Source organism: Oncorhynchus kisutch, linkage group LG3 (assembly GCF_002021735.2).
Source record: "Oncorhynchus kisutch isolate 150728-3 linkage group LG3, Okis_V2, whole genome shotgun sequence".
Taxonomy (NCBI): domain Eukaryota; kingdom Metazoa; phylum Chordata; class Actinopteri; order Salmoniformes; family Salmonidae; genus Oncorhynchus; species Oncorhynchus kisutch.
In genome coordinates, this window is record NC_034176.2 from 44,544,011 (window position 1) to 44,570,539 (window position 26,529).

Consider the following 26,529-nt stretch of genomic DNA (forward strand, 5'->3'; position numbering starts at 1 on the left):
GCTAAAACTGTTACACGGGCGCCATTTTAAAATCAGGAGAATCTCCTCTTTGTAATTATGTAAGTCTGGGCAGTGAGCTTGTTTGTCATAAGCACAGTTAACACCTTTCGAGGTGCGGATGTTTACTTTCTACACAAGTAGATTTTTCCAGTTTCGTCCGACGAAGAGATTGTAGTGGTCAAATAAAAATTTAATGGAATTCTAAGCATCACTCCAGTCAAAACAGGCTCTGCGAATGTTCGATTTCATTCATTTTCTATGGACTCGCGCTAGTGTTCCAGTTTAGCCAACTTTCTTAATCCGTTTTTCAGCCTTGGGTGAATTTTGACTCGTTCTATTGTCCAGCCTATAGATAGCCAGAGCGAATTTACAAAAGCACCCGAATATCCATTGAGAAAGCACAAAGACTATACCATTTAGCTAAGATGGACAAGAATAATCAAGTCAATAAGTTAGATAGCCTATAGTTAATCTTTATTTTACCAGGTAGGCTCGTTGAGAACAAGTTCTCATTTACAACTGCGACCTTTCCAAGATAAAGCAAAGCAGTGTGACACAAACAAACAGAGTTACACATGGAATAAACAAACTTACAGTCAATAATACAATAGAAAAAGTGTATATATACACAGTGTGTGCAAATGAGGTAGGATAAGGGAGGTAAGGCAATAAATAGGCCATAGTGGCGAAATAATTACAATATAGCAATTAAACACTGGAGTGATCGATGTGTAGAAGAGGAGTGTGCAAGTAGATACTGGGGTGCACAGGAGCAAAACAAATAACAGTATGGGGATGAGGTAGTTGGATGGGCTATTTACAGATGGGCTATGTACATGTGCAGTGATGTGTGAGCTGGTCTGACAGCTGGTGCTTAAAGCTAGTGAGGGAGATATGAGTCTCCAGCTTCAGTGATTTTTGCAGTTCGTTCCAGTCATTGGCAGCAGAGAACTGGAAGGAAAGGAGGCCAAAGGAGGAATCGGCTTTGGGGGTGACCAGTGAAATATACCTGCTGGAGCGCGTGCTACCGGTGGGTGCTGCTATGGTGACCAGTGAGCTGAGATAAGGTGGAGCTTTACCTAGCAAAGACGTATAGATGACATGGAGCCAGTGGGTTTGGCGACGGATATGAAGCGAGGGTCAGCCAACGAGAGCATACAGGTCGCAGTGGTGGGTAGTATATGGGGCTTTGGTGACGACACGGATGGCACTGTGATAGACTACATCCAATTTGCTGAGTAGAGTGTTGGAGGCTATTTTGTAAATGACATCGCCGAAGTCAAGGATCGGTAGGATAGTCAGTTTTATGAGGGTATGTTTGGCAGCATGAGTGAAGGATGCTTTGTTGTGAAATAGGAAGCTGATTCTAGATTTAACTTTGGATTAGATGCTTAATGTGAGTCTGGAAGGAGAGTTCACAATCTAACCACACTCACCTAGGTATTTGTTGTTGTCCAAATATTCCACATAAGTCAGAACCGTCTAGATTAGTGATGCTGGACAGGCGGGCAGCGATTGGTTGAAGAGCATGCATTTAGTTTTGCTTGCATTTAAGAGCAGTTGGAGGCCACGGAAGGAGAGTTGTATGGCATTGAAGCTCGTCTGGAGGTTAGTTAACACAGTGTCCAAAGAAGGGCCAGAAGTATACAGAATGGTGTTGTCTGTGTAGAGGTGGATCAGAGAATCACCAGCAGCAAGAGCGACATCATTGATGTATACAGAGAAAAGAATTGGCCCGAGGATTGAACCCTGTGGCACCCCCATAGAGAAGGCCAGAGGTCCGGACAACAGGCCATCCGATTTGACACACTGAACTCTGTCAGAGAAGTAGTTGGTGAACAAGGCGAGGCAGTCATTTGAGAAACCAAGGCTGTTGAGTCTGCCAATAAGAATGTGGTGATTGACAGAGTCGAACACCCTGGCCAGGTCGATGAATACAGCTGCACAGTATGGTCTCTTATCGATGGCGGTTATGATATCGTTTAGGACCTTGAGCGTGGCTGAGGTGCACCCATGACCAGCCCGGAAACCAGATTGCATAGAGGAGAAGGTACGGTGGGATTAGAAATGGTCAGTGATCTGTTTGTTAACAGATTTCAAGGACCTTAGAAAGGCAGGATAGGATAGATATAGGTCTGTAACAGTTTGGGACTAAAGTGTCTCCCCCTTTGAAAAGAGGGATGACAGCGGAAGCTTTCCAATCTTTGGGGATCTCAGACAATACGAAAGAGAGGTTGAACAGGCTAGTAATAACAATTTCAGCAGATCATTTTAGAAAGAGAGGGTCCAGATTGTTTAGCCCAGCTGATTTGTAGGGGTCCAGATTTTTCCGCTCTTTCAGAACATCATTAATCTGGATTTGGGTGAAGGAGAAATGGGGGAGTCTTGGGCAAGTTGCTGTGGGGGGTGCAGGGATGTTGACCAGGGTAGGGGTAGCCAGGTGGAAAGCATGGCCAGCTGTCGGAAAATGCTTATTGAAATTCTCAATTATCGTGGATTTATCGGTGGGGACAGTGTTTCCTAGCCTCAGTGTAGTGGGCAGCTGGGAGGAGGTGTTCTTATTTTCCATGGACTTTACAGTGTCCCAGAACATTTTGGAGTTAGTACTACAGGATGTAAATTTCTCTTTGAAAAAGCTAACCTTTGCTTTCCTAGCTGCCTGTGTATATTGGTTCCTAAGTTCCCTGAAAAGTTGCATACCACGGGGGCTATTCGTTGCTAATTCAGTACGCCACAGGATGTTTTTGTGCTGGTCAAGGGCAGTCAGGTGTGTTTCTATATTTTTTGAATGGGGCATGCTTTAAGATTGTGAGGAAAGGATTTTTAAAGAATAACCAGGCATCCTCTACTGATGGAATGAGGTCAATATCCTTCCAGGATACCCGGGCCAGGTCGATTAGAAAGGCCTGCTCGCTGAAGTGTTTTAGGGAGCGTTTGACAGTGATGAGGGGTGGTCGTTTGACCGCAGACCCATTACGGACGCAGGCAATGAGGCAGTGATCGCTGAGATCCTGGTTGAAGACAGCAGGGTGTATTTGGAGGGCAGGTTGGTTAGGACCTATGAGGGTGTCCATATTTACGGATTTGGGGTTGTTTCTGGTAGGTTCATTGATAATTTGTGTGAGATTGAGGGCATCAAGCTTAGATTGTAGGATGTCCAGGGTGTTAAGCAGGTCCCAGTTTAGGTCACCTAACAGCACAAGCTCTGAAGATCGATGGGGGCAATCAATTCACATATGGTGTCCAGGGCACAGCTGGAGGCAAAAGGTGGTCTATAGCAAGCGGCAATGGTGAGAGACTTGTTTCTAGCAAGGTGGATTTTTTTATACAGAAGCTCAAATTGTTTGGGCACAGACCTGGATAGTAAGACAGAACTCTGCAGGCTAACTCCGCCCCCTTTGGCAGTTCTATCTTGTCGGAAATGTTATAGTTAAGGATGGAAATATACTGGCAAGTTTGATTTAGAACTACTAACGTTAGGTAGCTAGCTAACATATTATTGAGATCGCCAGGCTGGGCAACCTGAGCTTTTGCTGAGATACAATCTTCGGCAAAATAATTCACAAGGAGATTCGTGCAAAAATATTATTTGAAGATGTACTGTTGTAATGATATGCTATGTGGTTTGTAAAGACAACGTAGCTAACAAATTGTCAGCCAACATAACGTGCAAGGTAACTTACACACCTAGCTCGGCTATTAGACTATTCTTTAGTAAAGCTTGAATAGTCTACAGTTCAGCTATTTGCCCTGCTCCCCAACTTGCAACAAATTGCTGTTCCTATCGCATTCCTTTCCCTCTTCCACACGTCATCATTCTGCTCCTGAGTGGCTCGCTTGTGGGCGTGCTGGCAGGATATGGCAGCATTTTCGGTTGTGCGTCTCGAATCCTCCATACTGTAGCAGGTTTGTATGAAGGTACATTTGTGTCTTTTTGTCGAGAGCAAAACCTTTTTTATTATCAATCCAAAATAATTGTTCTTTTTCTCCATCTCTGCCTGTCTTGTTGTACATGTTCATCCCTCTCCCCTTCTCCCTAAATCCTCTAGGTTATATCAGCTGTTTTGGTGAACCCCTCCCACATCTGAACTGGCTGACACAGAGGCACAGCATGATCATAGGTGAGATGTCACTTGGTCGGGTCAAAAGGAAGTATTATTAAAGAGATGCTTTACATTGAAATATAGACAGAGATGTAGTAGTCCCAGAGTTAATGATCCAAGGTCAGTTTTGCATTTCACCTCCTGATTTAAGATGACTGACCGTGTTAGAATAAAAAAAAAAGGCTTAATCTTGCTCTCTCGTCTGCAGGTATGTTTTGATGTGAGAGAGGAAGCCAGTCCCGTCATCGCCACCTCACCCGCACTTAAGGTAACCTTCGGGCCAACTGGGGACCCAAGGCTGGTTAGGAGACACTGCAATTGTGATGAACTGAGAGAATATTGGGGAAGCACTGTAATTCATGTGCTGTCTGCTGCTGTTCTTACCTCTCTCCCCACCTCATCTTTCTTCCTCGTTTTAAAATGCACACCATATGTGCATTGAAGTACAGAATGAACTTGTATTTATAATATTACAATTATTATAATGCATTTATAACACCTGGAAAATGAACTTCTTTCAATAAAGCGTTTCACATTCTCCACTGGTTAAAATTAAGTATCTCATTGAAATACTATCCTTTGTCCTCAGATTAATGCAGATGAAGAGAGTTAGATATGCATAGTTTTTTTCTGTATATATGAATTACAAATCAATCATGTTTCTAGTCTATTGCATAGTTACCATGTGTAATCATTGATGTCCCAGGAGCGGTAAACACTGTTGAAGTGTATAATTGTAATACATACAAGCAGACACAGCATCATTCAAATAATGGTGTTTGATATGACTGAAAAATAATGTCTCAGAGATTCATACCTGAATCGCACCTTTATTTGCCAAGGAAGAGTACATGATCAGTGAATATATTCAATGTACAGGCTACAATGTGGGAATCTCATGCGTGGTAATAACTACAGTACATGTGTATATAGGACTTGCATCCTTGGCACAATACAGTTATTATATTCTACTCTATCCATAGGCTTCATTAATGCCATTCAGACTTGAAGTTGATACAACAACTATGATAGCTGATATTCATACCAAACGTTTTAGGGTCCATACACAGAACGGTTACATACTGTAGCTAGCTACACATCCATAGGCATAGTTATTTTTATCCTCCACTACACAATAATCAAGTAAATAGTTAGCTAGCTATGTTACTTCAACTGCATTGCAAGGGAAGCTTACACAATTGTACATTCAATTTGCAGTAAATGCTTTAGCTAGCTAGATTCTTTACATCCACCTTTTCACAAGATAACAGCCTGGTTTGCTGGTTCTCAGGAGTCCCAAAAACATTAAACACGAATTACAAATTCATTCTCCTAACACTAGCTAGCTTGCTAATGTTAGCTAGTCAGATAACTTGCTAAATATTTTCGATTTTCGTAAATTAACTTAATGACAAAGGAATATGCACAAACTTTTGTCTCTACATTAACTAACATATTCCTCTCAATTGTAAATGTTTTGCTTGACTCATTATGTTATAACAACTTACATCTGGTTCCACCGTAATGTTTTGTCAGCCACCTTTGTTGAAGAACGCCACAAGGAAGGCTCTCATCAAAATTCGTCATTGGAACCACTCAATATGATTGGTCATATAAAAACCTTGGGACCCAAATGCATAATGAGTGCTCTAACTACCCCTTGTGGTGGTCTGGAGCAATGAAGCCATGACGCAGGGTACCTCTAAGTCCCGCGGTGCAAGCTCGCAACTTTTAAAGGAGGAACCACTGTAGGTCCTGGATGGCAGGAAGCTAATCCCCAATGATGTACTGGGCGGTACGCACTACCCTCTGTAGCGCCATACAGTCAGATACCGAGCAATTGCCATACGAGGCGGTGATGCAACCGGTCAGGATGCTCTCGATGCTGCAGCTGTGGAACTTTGAGGATCTGGGGACCCATGCCAAATTGTTTCATTCTCCTGAGGGGGAAAAAGTTGTTGTCGTGCCCTTTTCATGACTGTCTTGGTATGTTTGGACCATGATAGTTTGTTGGTGATGTGGACACCAAGGAAGTTGAAACTCTCGACCCGCTCCACTTCAGCCCTATCGATGTAAATGGGGGCCTTTTCAGCCCTCCTTTTCCTGTAGTCCACGATCATATCCTTTGTCTTGCTCACATTGAGGGAGACATTGTTGGCCTGGCACAACACTGACAGGTCTTTTACCTCCTCCATATAGGCGGTCTCATTGTTGTCGGTGATCAGGCCTACCACTGTTGTGTCATCAGCAAACTGACGGTGTTGGAGTCATGCTTGGCCAAGCAGTCAAGGGTGAACAGGGAGTACAGGAGGGGACTAAGCACACACCCCTGAGGGGAACCGGTGTTTAAGATCAGCATGGCAGATATGTTGTTGCCTACCCTTACCAAATCCAGGATCCTGTTGCAGAGGGAGGTGTTTAGTCCCAGGGTCCTTAGCTTAGTGATGAGTTTGTGGGCACTATGGTGTTGAACGCTGAGCTGTAGTCAATGAACAGACTTCTCACATACGTGTTCCTTTTGTCCAGGTGGGAAAGGGCAGTATGGACTGCGATTGAGATTGCGTCATCTGTGGATCTGTTGGGGCGGTATGTGAATTGGAGTGGCCCCTAGGATTTCCGGGATGATGGTGCTGTGAGCCATAACCAGTCTTTCAAAGCACTTCATGGCTACCGACGTGAGTGCTACGGGTTGGTTAGTCATTTGGGCAGGTTACCTTAGTGTTCTTGGGTACAGGGACTGGTGGTCTGCTTGAAACATGTTGGTATTACAGACTCAGTCAGGGAGAGGTTGAAAATGTCAGTGAAGACACTTGCCAGTTGGTCCGCGCATGCTCGGAGTACATGCCCTGGCAATCCGTCTGGCCCCTCTGTCTTGTGAATGTTGACCCGTTTAAAGGTCTTGCTCACACCGGCTATGGAGAGTGTGATCACAGTCATCCGGAACAGCTCTCATGCATGCTTCAGTGTTTCTTCCCTCGAAGCGAACATAAAAGGCATTTAGCTCTGCTGGTAGGCTCACGTCACTGGGAAAATCACGTCTGGGTTTCCCTTTGTAGTCCGTAATAGTTTGCAAGCCCACATCTGACGAACTGCAGAGCCGGTGTAGTCGGATTCAATCTTAGTCCAATATTGACACGTTGCCTGTTTGATGGTTCATCTGAGGGTATAGCAGGATTTATTATAAGTGTCCAGATTAGTGTCCTGCTCCTTGTAAGAGGTAGCTCTAGCTTTTTAGCTTGGTGAGGATGTTGCCTGTAATCAATGGCTTCTGGTTGGGACATGTACGTATGGTCACTGTGGGGACAACGTCAATACTTCTCAATGCCATTGGATGAACGGAACACATTCCAGTCTGTGCTAGAAAAACAGTAGTGTAGCATCTGCATCGTCGGACCACTTCCGTATTGAGCGAGTCACTGGTACTTCCTGCTTTACTTTTTGCTTGTAAGCAGGAGGATAGTTATGGTCAGATTTGCCAAATGTAGGGCTTGGGAGAGCAGTGTATGCGTCTCTGTGTGTGGAGTAAAGGTGGCCTAAAAACACACAAGTCTGGTTTGGACCGTGCCTGTTAAAGGTGTATACCAATTGCATGTATCTTCCCAAGGCAAGCTGGGGATAGCTGTGAGGAGTTTGCCGTATGCCATTGATGCTCGACTATAGGCGGAAGAGCGGCTTGCCCCTCGTGCTTCGCTGCTGTCTGGAGGAGGACGCTAATTATCCTAGTCGATGAAGAGCCCACCCCCTTCTCCTGGGGCCAAGCCCTGGAAAAGTCAGTGAAGTTCCTTGGGGTAGCTATCATGATGCCAGCCCATGAGGGATGGGTCTGCGAGGCAGTCTCATCGCTTGAGTTAAGAGTGGGACGAACCACATTGGGCTGCTCTGTGCACTCTACGGCAGAGGGTGTTCACAGCAAAGAATACACACAATGGATGCATGACACTGAACACTGCTTCCGCGTGTTAGACACCCAGGCACCAGTCCTTACCTAAAATGGTCACCCTGCATTGACAAGATTGTGCTGGTACAGGGGCCTTGCTTGGTACCCACTGGGCCGAGCTAGCAGGTTCCATGATTCCAAGAAACAGCTAATCCGAGAACAAAGGGAAAAGAGACTAGCATTCGCCACTTGGGCTAGAAGCCTAGCTAGTTAGCACAGTGCTATCAGGATAAGCTAATCCTATAAACAATGTGAACATAGCTGGCGATCACCACATGGGCTGGTGGCATAGCTAGTTAGCACAAAGTTATCCAATGGAAGCTATTGCTCTTACAAACAAAAGAGTGGCTCTCGACCAATAAGCAGTGATGGTAGGATGGACAGTCTACTCAACGCCGGTGGAGGGTTTAACAAAATGTACGAGCAAACTAGTAATTCTACCCTTCCAGGTAGATAAGCTAGTCGGTAGGATAGCTAGCCTTGCCGTGAGCTAGCCAGGTTAGCTAAGCCTTGCAGCTAAGCTATCCAAGTCTCAGCAGCTAGCAGTGTGATGCTAGCTACAACAGGAGATGAAGGAATAAAAGCGGTGAAGCAAATTCTTACCTGAAGCAAAACTGTTCCTTTTGGTGAAGTCACCCAACAATAAAGATAACCCTGCACTCGGCGGTGTAACCTTAATTGCACTGAAAAGTTACAGGAAAACCCATCGAGCCGTGCTGAAGAGAGCTAAGTATAACTGTTCTGTGAGGAAGAGAGGTGAAAATGACCAGAGGGCAGGCGAGTGGCTCATTAGTATGAGGTTAGGGGCAATCCAATACAGTATATAGAAGACAAGCAACTAATGTTATCCCTCATGTAAGCAGGTTGTGATTAGGCTATCCTGAGTGACAGGTAAGTGGTTGCAGTCAGTATCAAATCACATTTCACAATTAGCCCGAATACCCTAAAGACATCATTTTACATTCTAGAAATGGAGAAATGTTCTAAAAATGGAGACATTAAATTTAAAATAAACTACCCTTTTAGAAGTGCTGTTGGGGCGGATGTTCTGCATCAAAAAATAAGAACATTTACCATAGTAGCTCACAATATCATAATTCTGTATATGGGTAAACCTGCATTTAGCAGAAGGGAGTGCATGGGGCTTGAGATGGGAACATGAGACGAGGGAAAATGACTGAGAACAGCTCAAGTTACTCTACGCCTGGGAACTGAAAACAAAATATTACCGCCATTATAATGGTTATGCTAATACGTTGGCTGAATACCAACAGCACAACCAGATCCGTACATATTTTATCCACGTATTATATCTACAGCCTCTAAGCTTGACATGCTCTAGTCACTGTGCTGCAGCATACTGTTTGTGAAAAAACAAGATATCGTCGGACCAACAATAGAGTGAAGACTTGCTGCTTCCAAGAAAACTATCCATTTTGATATAAAACAAATAAAATAATTAAAATTAATTAAAATATTATACACCCTCAGAACTTCTGCCCTCAGAACAGAGACTCAATTATTCAGGGCATAGACTCTACAAGGTGTCTAAAGTGTTCCACAGGTATGCTGGCCCATGTTGACGCCAATGCTTCCCACAGTTGTCAAGTTGGCTGCATGTTCTTTGGGTGGTGGACTATTCTTGATACAGACGGGAAACTCTGGACCATGAAAAACCCAGCAGCGTTGCAGTTCTTGACATAAACTGGTGCGCCTGGCACCTACCATTCAAAGGCACTCAAATATTTTGTCTCGACCATTCACCCTCTGAATGGCACACATACACAATCCATGTCTCACGGTTTTAAAAAAATCCTTCTTTAACCAGTCTCCTCCCCTTCATCTACACTGATTGAAGAGGATTTAACAAGTGACATCCATAAGGGATCATAGCTTTCAGCTGGTCAGTTTGTCATGGAAAGAGCAGGTGTTCTTAATGTTTGGTATATTGTTTGGTATATTTTGATGTGTTATAGAAACCTATTGCATGAATACTGAGAGTATAAGTGATGAATGTTAGCTCTGCATGTATGCTGTCATGGTATCAGATTAATCCGCCACACTGGTAAGTATTGAAGACGTATCATAACATTTATTTAAAAGCCCTAACAGATTACAGTAAAACATATTATAGATTCTAGATTTACTTCTATCATAGTAAATTGTATAGTAAAAAGTCCACTCACAACTCTTGCGAATTCCCTTCCAAACCCCAAGCATAACATATGCAACACTGTAATACCTCATGGTCTCATTAGAATGTAAAAATAGTAGCATTTAACCATTGTAACGAGAGCTGTTAAAGTCCCTGACACCAATATCGGTGCCAATGTACCAGCCACCAAAGGGATGCTTATAAATGTTTAGAAATGCTTTAGAAAATGATCATAATACCTCCAAGATGTTGTAACGAGAGCTGTCACAGAAGTCCCTGACTCCGATCTCTGTACCCATGTACCAGCCACTGAACGGACAGGCGGTGAATTCCAGCCCCCCCACCTCTAGCAGCATGCTAGATACAGCAGGTAGGCTGTACCACTTCAGATTCAAGTCCTTGAACCAATCATACCTGTATGCACAAGCATAGAAAGACAAAGAGATATGTTCAAATGAACAGTCAAGCTTTGGAGGAGTGATGGTGAATGTGACATATCTTGACTAATTGATTCAAATAAATAGGTTAGTTTTCAAGGTATGTAGAGGATGTTTAAGGGTACATATTATATACAGCTTTAATTGAAGCTGACTTGGCTCCTGTTGTTCAACTCAAGGTGCTTCCATCTCAACAATTCTATACTGCTAAGAGTTGAACATTTTACATTCTGAATCGATGTAAAAGTGCACATTCTTATCTTGGTGAAAAGCCAACATATTAGCATGGATCTTGTTCTGGAGGCAGCTCTGCAAAGCAGCCAGTAGTTGGCACAGCCAGTCATAAAATCTGACTTTAAACCACACTGCTACGTTTTTACAATATAGCCCATTTTGACTTTGCAGTTGGCCTATCTAAGCGGAAATCACTCAGTTCTGCCTCCAGGACAAGATTCATGACAACAAACTGCAAAAAGCGGTGGGAAGAGATTAGTGACAAAGCTTACATTCTGATATTGAAAGTTTGTATAGCACGTCAAGGGAAAGAAAATACTGTATGCATGTACAAAGAAATGAAGGATTTCTCCAAGAGATGCTAGATATCTGCCTACTGTGATGTAGAGTGTATTGTTCTACAAGGCAATTTGCTCCTACACTGTAGTTAATAGATATACAGCCAAGAAGTACAGGAGCGCAGCCAAAACTAACATTATCACATGCTCACAGCAAAAACACCTGCAATCACTTCTGAAATTACTGGCCCTACATCCATCTACCTGGTGCTACACAGGCTCGGAGTTGCCCATGGGGGACAGTCTACGCAGTAGCAGAGAGCCATCACAGCTTCATGGCAACAGAGTTGAGGCCAACTAAACTGATGCAGGGGGAGATGGGGGGTGGCGAAGGACAGTTCTGGGAGCTTGTTTGATAGAGGATGCCATGTGCAGGGGATGAAACTCCCTCTGTGCCTGAAGACTGGTGACATTGCGAGTGTGTGTCTGTGTGGTATGTTAGTTGTATGTTAGCGTGACAATTGGAACACACCCCCAACCCAGCCTCTGTTCCTGTATCACTCTGTTATGACACTTGGACGTGTATGTGTATGTGTGTGTGTTTGTGGTCTAACTCACTTGGGATGGGTGATCTGCACCTCCAGAATAAGGTCTTGAGGGATCTCAAACAGCTCTGGGTCGTTCCCATTGGATTGCAGCAGGAGGGGCAGCACGTCGAATCGACCCTTGGGAGCCTTCCAGCCCTGCTGGATGCAGATCTAGTAACCAAAACATTTAATAAACATTTTACGTGGACTCACTCAAGTAGATGTGTAACTCCTGTTTGGTGGTTTCCACTCCAGTTTTAGTCAGAGCTTTGGCCTTGCTCGGAGGCATGCTATATAAAGACATTGAACACTTTCAGGTTTTGTGATCTACTGTAAGTGGTTCAGTGGGTTGAACCTGACAAGGCAAAGTTTGAGGATTCAAATCCCATGAGGGACACATATTCCATGCTGTTACGAACAATAATTCACTTTGAATAACAGTGACCAGTGTCTTTTTACTCTACCTCAGTGAATTCCACGTTGGCTGGGTCTCCCAGAATCTGACCATCGGGCTGCTTGTAACCGGCATAGCGAATCAGCTGTGTGTTCCATACCCGAAAGTCACGCTTGCCATCTGTCCTCTGAGGAAATATGGTAATGGCAGATCTGGATAGAAATAACCCACCAGCCCCCAGAGAGAGAAAGTTTAAATGACGAGAGTTTAAAGACAGTATCTATAGATTAGCAATGCAACAAATGAATGTCTACCCAACCACATAGCATCTAATGGTTTAGGGCAGTTTAATTTAAGAGGTCGTGGGTAAGGCAGGCTAGGAAGTCTGACAGGGCCAAAGCTCAGTTACCTTTAGTCCCCCACTACTGAACCTATCCTGTTGGGTTAAGCTAATGCCATGACTGGGCAAAAGGGTTGATTCTACTAATCTGGCTGTAAGTCTTCGTCCCAAAGGACCCAAATATCTCTGGGCACCAATCTCTATGCTTGCCTTACAGAGGAGAAACTAGTGTCCTCTATAGTCAATACAAGCCCAAAGAATGAGAGGAGAATTGACTATATAAAACTCAAATTGTTTTGGGGTCTGAATCTAAGCAGAAGCAGCCTGGCTGCAGATCAGTTTGTGCTTCAGCCAACTCCTTCATTTGTTGTTATGCCATACACAAACCCGACAGAGGCTTAAGAGCAAACTGATATGCCATCAGGCTTCTGTTACATGCTTACAGTGGCTAAGTATTATTTGATGTACAGCATCAGCAGTCTTTGGGAATGTGATGTGACTAACTCAGTGCAGTGATGAGTCAGACATACAGTAGGGGAGAGTGGGGTATGTTGAGACATTTTTTACATTCCGCACCACTACGTCAAGGGAAATCATCATTCTTTCTAAGAAAGATAACTACATATTTCAGGATGTCTTGTATCCCTGAAAATAATCAGAATTAATGTTACACATGTTTTGAAAACATAGCTTGTCCATAAAAAAAGCGGTCTCTTGGCACAACTTACCCCGGGTACGGGCTAAGTTGAGCATAGGGACAGGGTAAGTTGAACCGCCTTGGGGTAAGTGAGTGATAGTGTCCTGTGATAGTGGGTGATGGTAGGTCAAAGCTTAATTCATGGAATTGGGCTGTGGTATATCATAAATGTATGCCTACATTCTGATATAGATATCCCTGTTCAATATCACTTAGCCTTCCATTTATTCACCAGTTGTCTGGGACAGGGATGTTTCCACGTGCCAATACATAGGCAAGTTCTCTGCATTTGAGGCTATAAACCCATGAAACTGGTCTGAGATTATTGATATGCTTAGCAAGCTCAGACTCCATGTCAATAGACATGTGCCTCTGGCTGTGCTACTCTATCATAGCCTCTCTTTCGAACAGGTGTTCATTTTCTTTTTTGTCAATGTAGCTCTTCAGTGTCATTCAGTCGTTTTAATATCCCTTGCTGCAGCTAGATTGGAGTTCTTCCCCTTCTCTCACTTCCTTGGCTGCTCGCTTAAGAACCTTAAGGGGTGCCACACCCCTATTTGTTTTACATTTGTATACACAGGGCACTACTACTCTGCTCTGTAACAATAAAAATGCACAATCTAGAGTTCATATGCATGGCACATAACAAAAATACTATGCATAAAACTGACAAATGTAACAGGATTAACAGCTCACGTCTCCAAAGGAAAGGAATAGTTGGGATTAACTCTTGGAACCACCCATCCCGGATCCGGGATAATTGTCATCAACTACGCTAAATAGCATAGCGCAACGATCAAATAATCTCACTAGAAAATATTCATATTCATGAAATCACAAGTGGAATATAGCAAAACACAGTTTAGCCTTTTGTTAACCTCTTGGAACTAGGGGGCGCTTTTTTATTTTTGGAAAAATAACGTTCCCAAAGTAAACAGCCTATTTTTCAGGACCAGAAAATAGAATATGCATATAATATAATTAGGATAGACAGACAGCTTAGGATAGGAAACACTAAAGTTTCCAAAACTGTAAAAATATTGTCTGTAAGTATAACAGAACTGATATTGCAGGCAAAAGCCAAGGTTAAGTGTCTCTCTGTCCCGCTCTTTTTAACGTATTAAGTGTGTATGTTTATTCTGTGTTACCATTTAATTAGCTAGTAAATAAAAAATTATACCAATTTGTGTAGTACTGAATCATAAGGTTAAGGTTTTTGCAGATGCAAGGAGGTTACAACTGTTCAGAATGATGATATGATACAAGGTTATGATTAATAAGTTGACTGTTAGATGTGATAGGTAAAGATCTTTAAAGAGTTTAATTTGGGAGATGGTAACTCTTTATAGAACTGCTCTCATGGTGAACCAGATCCTAATGAGTTAATTGTTACATGATTAATTTAAAATCTGGTAACAATTAAACATATTTAGGTAATTAGATAAGTCTTCAGATGAATGTTAATGTCAAATCACGACAGTGGCCATTGGCTCAACTAACCCCAAGACAAACAATTTTACTATACTAGTCCACAGAGCTACAAGGATGCACTTTGATGCTCGGTTTAGGACCTCATATTATAGCATCAGGAAACCTACAGTGGTTACTCAATTAAAAGTTTTGAGATTATGCCACGGCACTTAACCTCTTAAGCCTACGGTCATTTGTGGTTTAGTACGTTACCATGCGTCACTGCTTCATTGCGGTGGTCTGGAGCAAGGGGGAGTTAGAGCACTGATTATGCTTTTGAGCCCCAAGGCGCTAAATGACAATGAATGGGCGATAAACCAAATAGTAACTGATAATTGTGCACGACTTCAAAATTGAATTTCAATTAACCTGTTGCGACTCTAGGGGCAGTATTTTCATTTTTGGAAAAGAAAGTTCCCGTTTTAAACGGGATATTTTGTCAGGACAATATGCTAGAATATGCATATAATTGACAGCTTTGGATAGAAAACACTAACGTTTCCTAAACTGCAAAGATATTGTCTGAGAGTATAACAGAACTGATGTTGCAGGCGAAAGCCTGAGAAAAATCCAATCCGGAAGTGCCCCACGTTCCAATGAGTCCCTATTGAGCTGTGAATGTGCCATCAACGAGCTTACGCTTTCTACGTATTCCCCAAGGTGTCTACAGCATTGTGACGTAGTTTCACGCATTTATGTTGAAGAATAGCCGTAGGCGGCCACATTGCGCAAGTGGTCACATGGTGGCTCCGAGAGAGATTCTCGCGTAAAATACAGAGGTAGCCATTACTCCAATCGGTCCTACTGAAAAACGAATTGTCCCGACGGATATATTATCGAATAGATATTATAAAAACACCTTGAGGATTGATTATAAACAACGTTTGCCATGTTTCTGTCGATATTATGGAGCTAATTTGGAATATTTTTCGCCGTTTTCGTGACTGCAATTTCCGGGCGATTTCTCAGCCAAACGTGAAGAATAAACGGAGCTATTTTGCCTACAAAAATAATATTTTGGGAAAAAATGAACTTTGGCTATCTGGGAGTCTCGTGAGTGAAAACATCCAAAGTTCATCAAAGGTAAACAATTTAATTTGATTGCTTTTCTGATTTGTGACAAGGTTGCTTGCTGCTAGCAAAGTATAATGCTATGCTAGGCTATCGATAAACTTACACAAATGCTTGTCTAGCTTTGGCTGTAAAGCATATTTTGAAAATCCGAGATGACAGGGTGATTAACAAAAGGCTAAGCTGTGTCTCAATATATTTCATTTGTGATTTTCATGAATAGGAATATTTTCTAGGGATATTTATGTCCGTTGCATTATGCTAATTATTGTCAGGCGATGATTACACTCCCGGATGGGGAGTATCAAGAGGTTTTAACTAAATGATGGATGAAGGTGATTGAATTTAGAACAATAGTGTAAGAATTGCTATTCCTCTGTCCTGCACGCACACCGGAAATGAATACACGTTGTTTCTACTTGGTCAGAAGAAGCTGTAAGCTAATGTTTTTATTCTAAGAGAAACTAACATGTTCAATTATATTCCATGATATTCTTAAAATATATGTGTTGACTGAATATAAGCAGCAAGTGGTGTTTGCTAAATAATCAAGTTGATGGTGCAGTCGTATAGCCTTGGCACCTAAATAAAGCTGAGTGACTCACTCATTCATGGCTTTGGATCAAAATAAGTACCAACATTCTTTCTGATCGTGGAAAATGTAAAATACTGTATAAGCGATTAGAAAAAGTCACGACTCTACAATTGATCGCTAGTTTTGGTCTCAAATAAGCAAGGTCTTTAACTAAAATAAGAGGAGAGTCAGGCGGAGAACAACCTATTTAAATTATTTAAAAAATATTCAATTTGATTTGGAAAGGCATGCCAGACAATATCAAAAAGGGCTGTAGGCTTGGGGGAGTTACAGATGAATGTTTTCAGTTGATGCTAAACAAGTTCGATCGAGTTTAAAATCAGGAGACCTACATGTCGAAAATATATTTTTTAGATATACTGTAGGCCTACCGTTGGTGTTGTAGGTCTTTCATTTATTTAACCTTTATTTTACTACATAAAGGTTTACTTACTCTGCTTGCATCTTGACAGTTTATGCCCTCCTTTGTAATGCAAATCTGGGCGGCAGTGTGTTTTGGTCCGAGAACACCCTTTTCCGGCTTACAGACAGTTATCGAGCCAGACTCTTTTTATGGTGCTACCCTTTCCAGGTTTAGGACTGTAACCACCAGAAGACTTGGAAAGGAGCCTGAGCTGAGAGGATCACCAAAACTTAAAGGTATTTTGGTTTCAGTGCATTTAAAAAATAAAATACAATTGTGGTATCCAATTGGTAGTTACAATCTTGTCTAATCGCTGCAACTCCCATACGGACTCGGGAGAAGCGAAGGTCGAAAGCCATGTGTCCCGGACACAACGCCCGCACCAATGTGTCAGAGAACACCGTGCCCAGCCCACCAAAAGAGTTGCTAGTGCGCGATGGGACAAGGACATCCCTGCCGGCCAAACCCTCCCCTAACCCGGACGATGCTGGGCCAATTGTACACCACCCCATGGGTCTCCCGGTCACGGCTGGCTGCGACAGAGCTTGGACTCGAATCCAGAAACTCTAGTGGCACAGCTAGCACTGCAATGCAGTGCCTTTGACCACTGCGCCACTCGGAAGGCCTCAGTGGATTTAAAAAAATGTAAAAAATGTATATAGCCTATCAATGTGTAGGCATACTGTGTAATAAAATGGATCCATAACGAATTACTATGGGAATAAATATCACTGAATGACTGGAAATATTGGAACAAAGTAGGCTAATGAAGGTAAACAAATTTATGCTTACTGGAAAATACTATTTCAAAATGAATGGAAGAGGCAAGTGGAAGGGGGATTTTTTACATTTGTTTTTCACAACAGCTATTAGCAAGACAATAGACACGATGTGGTCCCAAAAACAACTCTGACATAGGGTCCAGCATATTTCTCGATACACACAGTAACATGCTAATTGAGCTCCGAGAGACGATCTGTTATCCAACGATTACTTTAATAGCCCAGCTACTGCAAGTGTGAAAATCCCCCCCAACAAGCAAGAGCCTACCCGCGTGTGGTCAACTATTTCAGCACCGTTTCGCACTGCTCTGAGACAAGCAAGATGACTTAATAAACATATACATTTTAAAACAGTTATTATTCTATAAAAGCCCCTTAGATATTCATTTAGAATCCTCTAAATTGAATTAGCTCTACAACTGTGCAAGGACCTTTTATGTATCTGCCAGTATTTTCATTTAGAGATTGCGGTAAAGAAAGGTGTATGTAGATGGGTAACTGCCTTCCCAAGATCTCTTATTGCTCTTCACTATCACAAAATTAAAAATGTTCAAATGCATTCATGAATTCAATCGCTTTAGTCATCATGTTGCGATTCATCTGATGAAGGATTGATTCGATCTATAAGCCCAGGACGAGAGTAAAACGGGCAATAAGATACACTACAAGAAAGGGAACACATAACCGTAGAATTGCAAGTTTGAGGGCCATCTAACAAGTGCAGATTGGAAGGCCATCAGGCGAAACAGACCAATGAAGCACGGGTAAATGGCGTGAGTATCTATGACTCTGAGGACTGGGTAGGGTAGGGGGCCCATGCCCTCCGCTTCTCCCTTCCCTCTGCACGGGGTTCTGGGCCGGGAGGGTGGCTTCAGCTCTCGCCCGAGCTCGGATCTCCGCATCTCCTTGTCGCCTGGGTTGTGCCCGACCAGCTCCATCCCCCCTTTCCCCGTTAGGCACGGCCGCATGGTGCACCCCCTTTACCTGTTAGGCACGGCCACATGGCGCACCCCCAATATCAAGGTGCACATGGGTCTATTTATATAATGAATATGAATTCGGAGGGCAGAAATGATTAAATATTAAAGCATTAAACCTCTCACTAAAGGCGTCAGTCATACAAAAGGACAACGTGACCGGTTGAATCCATCCAGAATCATTTTTTTTGGAGGTCACCACCCATTGCAATGGCTGTCTATGGGGAAATCAAAGGAAATCCTCCCAGATTGCAGTTCCTATGGCTTCCACTAGATGTCAACAGTCTTTAGAAAGGGTTTCAGGCTTGTTTTATGATAAATGAGCTAGAATTTGTAGTTTTTCTAGGTGGCTCTCATTTTGACAGTCTTGTGGTGTGCGTGGATGAGGGCGTGCACTTCGTTATTTATCTCAGGTAGTGAACATATGATTCTCCATCTTAAATTTTATAGTCTATTTCCTCATTAGGGTACCTGAGGACTGATTAAACATTGTTTGACTTTATCCTTCCTGTTTGGCCCTGTCCGGTGTCCTCGGATGGGGCCACAGTGTCTCCTGACCCCTCCTGTCTCAGCCTCCAGTATTTGTGCTGCAGTAGTTTATGTGTCGGGGGCTAGGGTCAGTTTGTTATATCTGGAGTACTTCTCCTGTCCTATTTGGTGTCCTGTATGAATTTAAGTGTGCTCTCTCTAATTCGCTCTTTCTCTCTCTCGGAGGACCTGAGCCCTAGGACCATGCTTCAGGACTACCTGACATGATGACTCCTTGCTGTCCCCAGTCCACCTGGCCGTGCTGCTGCTCCAGTTTCAACTGTTCTGCCTTATTATTATTTGACCATGCTGGTCATTTATGAACATTTGAACATCTTGGCCATGTTCTGTTATAATCTCCACCCGGCACAGCCAGAAGAGGACTGGACACCCCACATAACCTAGGAAGAAACCTAGAGAGGAACCAGGCTTTGGCCTTTCTATGGAGTTTTTCCTAGCCACCGTGCTTCTACACCTGCATTGCTTGCTGTTTGTTGTTTTAGGCTGGGTTTCTGTACAGCACTTTGAGATATCAGCTGATGTACGAAGGGCTATATAAATAAATTTGATTTGGACAAAGTTTATTGGTAACTTTTGGGATTCCTTTTTATGCCTTTTGAACGAGGGGAACAGGTGGATTACTGAATCAAGCACGCCAACTAAACTGACTCTTTTGGGATATAAAGGACTTTATCAAACAAGACGACCATTCGTTATGTAGCTGGGACCCTTGGGATTGCAAACAGAGGAAGATCTTCACAGGTAAGTGATTTATTTTATCGCTATTTCTGACTTTCGTGATGCCTCTGCAGGTTTGGAAAAGGTTTTTAATGCTTTTGTTTGCGGGGCACTGTCCTCAGATAATCCCATGGTGTGCTTTCTCCGTAAAGCCTTTTTAAAATCTGACAAAGTGGCTGGATTAACAAGAAGTTAAGCTTTTAAACGATGTAAGACACTTGTATTTTCATGAATGTTTAACATTACGATTTTTGTATTTCGCGCTCTGCAATTTCACCGGATGTTGTCGAGGTGTGCCGCTAGCGGCACGTCTAGCCCAAAGAGGTTTAAAAATGATGTGTGTTCAATTATGTGTCATTGTGGCATGTAAAGCATATTGAAGATAAACAATAGGATTTGAAGCAATAGTCTACCCGTGTGTGGTCAACTATTTCAGCACCATTTTGCACTGCTCTGAGACAAGCATGGGGAATGGTCTTGCTTAATCAATGACATTTTGTCTCTGTTTGGGTATTGGTTAGACTACAATTTGAGTGTGGAAATGTTAGGATTATTTTGCTCTTAGTACTGTAGCCCACTCCCAACCGGTCACGTTGTACAGTGCCATATTTTCCTAAAGGAAACCCATAGGGTTTCTTTTTTAATTAAGCAACATTTCTTAAAAATCAATCCCATATACTATGTTCTTACAAAAAAAAGGATTTAAATTCTCTAGTACAGCCAATATTAAAGTCTGTCAAATGCTTCTCAAAGATGCCCTCTGGTGGTCAAACTAGCATTAATGGCAACAATGGCTGACAAATAACGTGCTATAGAATTCTGCGGCAGCCCGCAAGGTGTGCTGCAGTACGACGCAACTTTTATAGGAAGAACCACTGTATAACAAATTAAAAATCAGAAAATCTGTTTCTGCAGTTTTGTGTATGGTTTCCTAAAACCAAAGTGGGGCTCAACTAACCCCCTCTCTCCTATGATATTTATTCATTGGGGAGTAAAGACGTGGTGTCATGACGTGTGGTTAGGCTTGGCAGAGCTGTATTGGACTGATGAAGGACTGGTCCTGGATGGGAGTAGTCAACCAGACTAGAGAGACGCAGTTGACATTGACAGGGAACATAGAGGAACAGACAGACAGAGGGAGGTTCAAGGTGACAGAAAGGGAGGGGGGAAAGATAAAAGAGAAAGAGAAACTGGACAAAGAGAAGAGGTTGACAGACCGGACGAGCAGAGGAAATGACACAGAAAGACAACATTGAGTAAAAGGCACGGGGATAGAAACAGCACTGCCGACTCACCTCAGGTTGCCTTTGTTAGTGGCATACTTGATGTGGTTGCAGATGTAATTGTACATTCCATGAGCCGTTGTGCAGTCTCTGGCATCAAATACCTGTTAGAAAAACATGTAATGAAATAAATATCCCACTGGGCAAAAACTGGTTGAATCACAGTTGTTTCCACGTCATTTTAACCCACCATCAATGTGATGACGTTAAATCAACGTGGAAAACTGACTATATTTGCTCAACTAAATGTAAATCAAAACTAAACGTTGAACTGACGTCTGTGCCCAGTGGGATACTAAATGCTACCACAGTTTGAGTGCAATGCTTCGACCTGAAGGTCTTCGTCACTCATAAAACAACTCAACACAAAGAATCCAATGACCTCAGTGAAAGCATGTTGTCATTTACACTATATCGTTAGGGGGGAAAAAATTTAATAGCGGCATACTCCACAACAGCGTGATTTGATTCCCCTTAGATATCACTTTCATCATCAGCGTTTATTTGATTGTTTCACTACTAACGCTTGACCTGCGATGCCCGGCCTGCCTCCATCAACGTGAGTAGCGACATCACAGACAATATGTTCTTGAAATGGTGAAACATCATACTGCAATGCATTTATTTGAACTTTTATAATTCAGTGCACATTCGTCACAGATATTGCTATATTACACGGATCATGACGAGAGGTGGGGAATGTGTTGTGATCCTCCAGCCAAGTTGATTTGCGAAGTTTATCATACTTGATATCATATTGGCTTAGGAAGATTTGATTTTAAAATCGACTGCCCAGTGAAAATCTTACTTTTAAAAGTTTATATTCTGTTAACTCATACCCAAATAATGTTAAGTCGACTTATGTGGCCAAAGCATAAATTTGAAACAATAAAAACACTTCAAAAACCACACCTCAAACAGCCATTTTCTCATAGAACATGTCATCTCCCTGAGCTGGCCAATCAGCGGTCTCCTTGCATGGATATTTTTTATGACTGGTATACATCCACACCATTCTGTTGTAGGGGTACGCCCACACCATTCCAACACAGAAAAGCAGATTTTTAAAGCTGCAATATGTTGCTTTTTTGGGTAACCCAACCAAATTCACATAGAAATGAGATCTGTCATCTCATTGAAAGCAAGTATAAGAAACGGTAGATCTATTCTAGGTGTGCCATTTTGGGTATGTTTCCTGTGCTTTGGTTTTTGCGTCTTATTTCTGGTTATGGAAAATATATTTCACAACGGTTTAGATGGTACAATGATTCTATATACTATATTGTTTTATTTTTCACATAAACTGAAATTAGCCTAACTATTAGAATTTGAGCAACCAGGATATGGAGGAGTGCTTTTTGAATAGTGCATCTTTAACATACTTCATTTTTAAAAAATTGGAAGGGAAACTTCACCTCACTTATATTGTATGTAATTATAGGTCATATTTAATAAAAATCAGTAAACAATGGGCAGTTACTTTAACATTGAGCATCGAGTTTCTGACCTATAGCTTAGACCACTGAATTCTGCCTACACAGCGCATTTAATCTGAGTTTCCTACTTGTAGTTTGGACCACTGGATGCGTCCTACACAGCGGGCAGCGTTCCTCCAGGCGTGCTTGGCTCCATAGATCAGCTCAGTGTCCTTCAGCTGGTACGTCCCTGAGGCCTCAATCTCCTTAGTCACCTCCTCCAGCCGGTCTACGTGGGCCTTCGAGCCAAACCTGATGCACACAGCCACGAGGACAGAGAGAAGTAACACAAGGACATGTAAAAAGGACTGGATTTAGAGTATTTCTTGCATCACTACAGTGGTAGGCTTGATTATCAACAACGAAGTGGGCCTACAGGGAGGAGGTGAGGGCACTCGGAGTGTGGGGTCAGGAAAATAGCCTCAGACTCAATGTCAACAAAACAAAGGAGATGATCGTGGACTTCAGGAAACAGCAGAGGGAGCAGCCCCCTATCCACATCGACGGGACAGTAGTGGAGAAGTTCCTCGGCGTACACATCACGGATAAACTGAAATGGTCAACCCATACAGACAGCGTGGTGAAGACGCAGCAGCGCCTCTTCAACCTCAGGGGGCTGAAGAAATTTGGCTTGTCAAGAAAAACAAAAACTTTTACAGATGCACAATCGAGAGCATCTTGTCGGGCTGTATCACCACCTGGTACGGCAACTGCTCCGCCCACAACCGTAAGGCTCTCCAGAGGGTAGTGAGGTCTGCACAACGCATCACCGGGGGCAAACTACCTGCCCTCCATGACACCTACACCACCCGATGTCACAGGAAGGCCAAAAAGATCAAGGACAACAACCACCCGAGCTACTGCCTGTTCACCCCGCTATCATCCAGAAGGTGAAGTCAGTACAGGTGCATCAAAGCGGGGACCGAGAGACTGAAAAACAGCTTCTATCTCATCAGACTGTTAAACAGCCATCACTTACATTGAGTGGCTGCTGCCAACATACTGACTCAACTCTAGCCACTTTAATAATGGAAAATTGATGTAATAAATGTATCACTAGCCACTTTAAACAATGCCACTTTCTATAATGTTTACATACCATACATTACTCATCTCATATGTATATACTGTACTCTATACCATCTACTGCATCTTGCCTATGCTGTTCGGCTATCACTCATTCATATATTTTTAATTACATACTCTTATTCATTCCTTTACACTTGTGTGTATAGAAGGTAGTTGTTGTGAAATTGTTAGGTTTGATTATTTGTTAGATATTACTGCATGGTCAGAACTAGAAGCACAAGCATTTCGCAACACTCGCATTAACATCTGCTAACCGTGTGTATGTGACCAATAAAATTTGATCAAAACATTGTGCACAGATGCATGAGAAGCACAGAAAGAAATACTCTAAAATAACACATTTAGAGTACTATTTGAATCAAATGTATGTGAGGAAAAACAAAATGGCATTTGTACTACTGATGGGAATGTTTGCAATGAGGGATGCAGGCAAGTACATCCAAAGGTTATTAAAGTAGCTAAAGTATATGGTAAGTGTAACTTCATTACCTTTTGATGCTGGTGTAGTACTGGTCTATGAAGTCAGTAGCCAGCGGCAGCAGCTCCTCTTTGGTTCGAGATTCGTCCGGCTTGCGGCTCCCCTGGCTAGGTGTCATGATGGACCCGAAACACACACACTCAGTGCAGAGCGGCAACTGAAAGGCAATGTGGATGACATCACGTCAAGGCTCTGATGACAAAGCACTGAATTTCCTTGTGGTTTCCTGACGGAGGTCCTTTGTTCAGTTCACATGGATTCCATAACACCTGGAAAAATACTTCTCCCTCCCATCTCTTGTTCTCCCTCGATCACGCTCTCTCTCCTACAGACGTATTAATGTAAGACTAAAGTAGAGTAATGCTTCCCCCCCCCCCTAGTCCTGTCAGAACAACCAGTCTAGTGTGCTTTACTTAAATGTCATGAAGCCCACTCATTTACCATTCCATTAAATATGCAATTGGTACATCCATTTTGAATGACAAATTATTCAAGAATCAATGGGTATATAACTTATGCCCAATGAGCTTAGTTCAACTGTTGTACCCCATCATAACCCAAAATATAAGCTTGCTTTACGTCAAGGTCAATCAACATAGCCTCAAACCATGGTTAAGACTTTAAATTTTGATATCATGGATGGTCATTCCTTGCATCTATAGCTCTGTCTACGAATCTGAGAGCAGTTACATTTGTCTAACCTCATGCCTCAGCTTTTTACCAAAAGAGTGGCCGGGTGCCTGAATGAATTAGTCATGGAGTCATAGTGGCAGCCTTCAATTGAGCAGAGAACACACAGACCGGAGAAGAAACAGAAAGAGGCCAGAAGAAAGAGGAACAGAGACAGAGACAGAAAAAAAAGGAGACTGATCACCACCCAGACCAACCTTGTATGGTCAGAGGAATACAATTATAATTGAAGTGCGCCGTCACTTTGGGTAGCCGTTAATGCATTCGCCAGATTAGAGGCAGAGGAGGAAATAGGGAGAAAACGGTCACCCGAGCACAAACCCAGAGTGGAAATTTAACAGTAACTCAACAGCGCTGCTGCTAAAATGGGCAGTCTAGTCACGCTGGCTGAACCAGCCACCCACTCGCACTGTCCAGCCAGTCAGGTTGTCCCAAACCCCCCCTTGCTCTGCTCAAACAACCCAGCCATCCAATTCAACATGACGCTCGCTAAAGTTGCGAGTCCCAGAAGTAAACAACATGCACAATTAAATGACCGGTGAGCATGACTAGGTGATGGAAGGGAGAGAGCGAGAAAGAGATATATTAAGAGAGAAAGAGGGAAAGGAAAAGAGGGTGATGAGCAGAGTCAGAGTGTTAAAAAAAACAAAAAACAAATCCCTCGCCTCACTACATCCGCTCGCCATAAGGCTCTGAGCATTCATGCCACACAGCTGTCCTTTATGGCTTAGACAGAACATTCTGTGATACATTATACTTCTGAAGATGCACCATTAGAATCCTATTCATTGGGATACATAGTAGGCTGTCGTCCGATAAGTTGCTGAAGCAATTAGCTAGGCTGGTGTTAAAACACCAAGCCTACGCTGTTCAGATAAATGACTAAATGCTTAGGTCTTGCTCTAGGGGGTTGCAGTTAAGCACCTTGTGACAAACCTATTTATAAGAAAATTGCTAGATAATTACAAACTGGTTGGTTGATTGGCTAATTGACTAATCGATTGATTGATGAGGAAGCCACTGTTCTGTAGACAAGAAGAAAAGCCAGTTCCGTACCTTACTAGAGCTGTGGTGTAGAGTGTCATTGTAAGTGACTCCAGTCTCCACATTCTTGATCTTCATGAAGCGTGGGCATTTGGAGGGGCTGCCATTCATAAGAGCCTTGTTAGGGGAGATCCTTCCCTGTGTTGGAGGCTAGAGGGATGAGACGGATGTTTAAGAGAATTAATACATTTTAGTCTGTAGAGTAGCGCATAATGCGTCTACTGAGATGGCCTTTGAACCCACCTATGAGTGGAGGTTTGAGATGATAACAACTTTAGGTAGAGAGGGAAAAGGAGAGCGAGAGGCTGTGTTGACAATTCTGATCTTTTGCCACCAATTGGTCTTTTGGCCAATCAGAGCAGATCTTTGGCAATAAAAATCGTCCACAAATTGTTTTTGTATTGGGCTGTGTGTAAACGCAGCCAGAGACCGATAGAGAAAGTCCATACCATGGACTGCAAATGTGAGCTCCAACATAAGTCCACCAGCAGCATTCTTTTCTCAGCCGTCTGAATCCCAATTCTGACCTTCTTGCCATCAATTGGTCTTTTGACCAATCAGATCAGATCTTTTGACAATTTTTTTATTTAACTAGGCAAGTTCATTAAGAACAAAATCTTACTTACAATGACGGCCTACCCCGGCCAAAACCTAACCCAGACAAAGCTGGGCAAATTGTGCGCCACCCTATGGGACTCCCAATTACAGCCAGTTGTGATACAGCCTGGAATCGAACCAGGGTCT

The 26,529-nt window shown here is 42.7% G+C and overlaps 1 protein-coding gene across 3 annotated transcripts in view; it reads right to left on the bottom strand.

Moving 5' to 3' along the window:
- The window catches only part of nos1 (nitric oxide synthase 1 (neuronal)), a 65,443-nt gene that overhangs the window by 25,104 nt on the left and 13,810 nt on the right, over nt 1-26,529 (bottom strand). For all 3 annotated transcript variants that reach the window (XM_020475620.2, XM_020475627.2, XM_020475613.2), the window contains exons 4-10: nt 25,798-25,935; nt 24,063-24,208; nt 22,574-22,736; nt 21,022-21,113; nt 12,196-12,337; nt 11,763-11,902; nt 10,435-10,609 (exon numbers count right to left, since the gene is read on the bottom strand). In XM_020475620.2, coding sequence (XP_020331209.1) covers nt 10,435-10,609; nt 11,763-11,902; nt 12,196-12,337; nt 21,022-21,113; nt 22,574-22,736; nt 24,063-24,208; nt 25,798-25,935 — 996 coding nt within the window. The remainder of the gene's footprint in view (nt 1-10,434; nt 10,610-11,762; nt 11,903-12,195; nt 12,338-21,021; nt 21,114-22,573; nt 22,737-24,062; nt 24,209-25,797; nt 25,936-26,529) is intronic.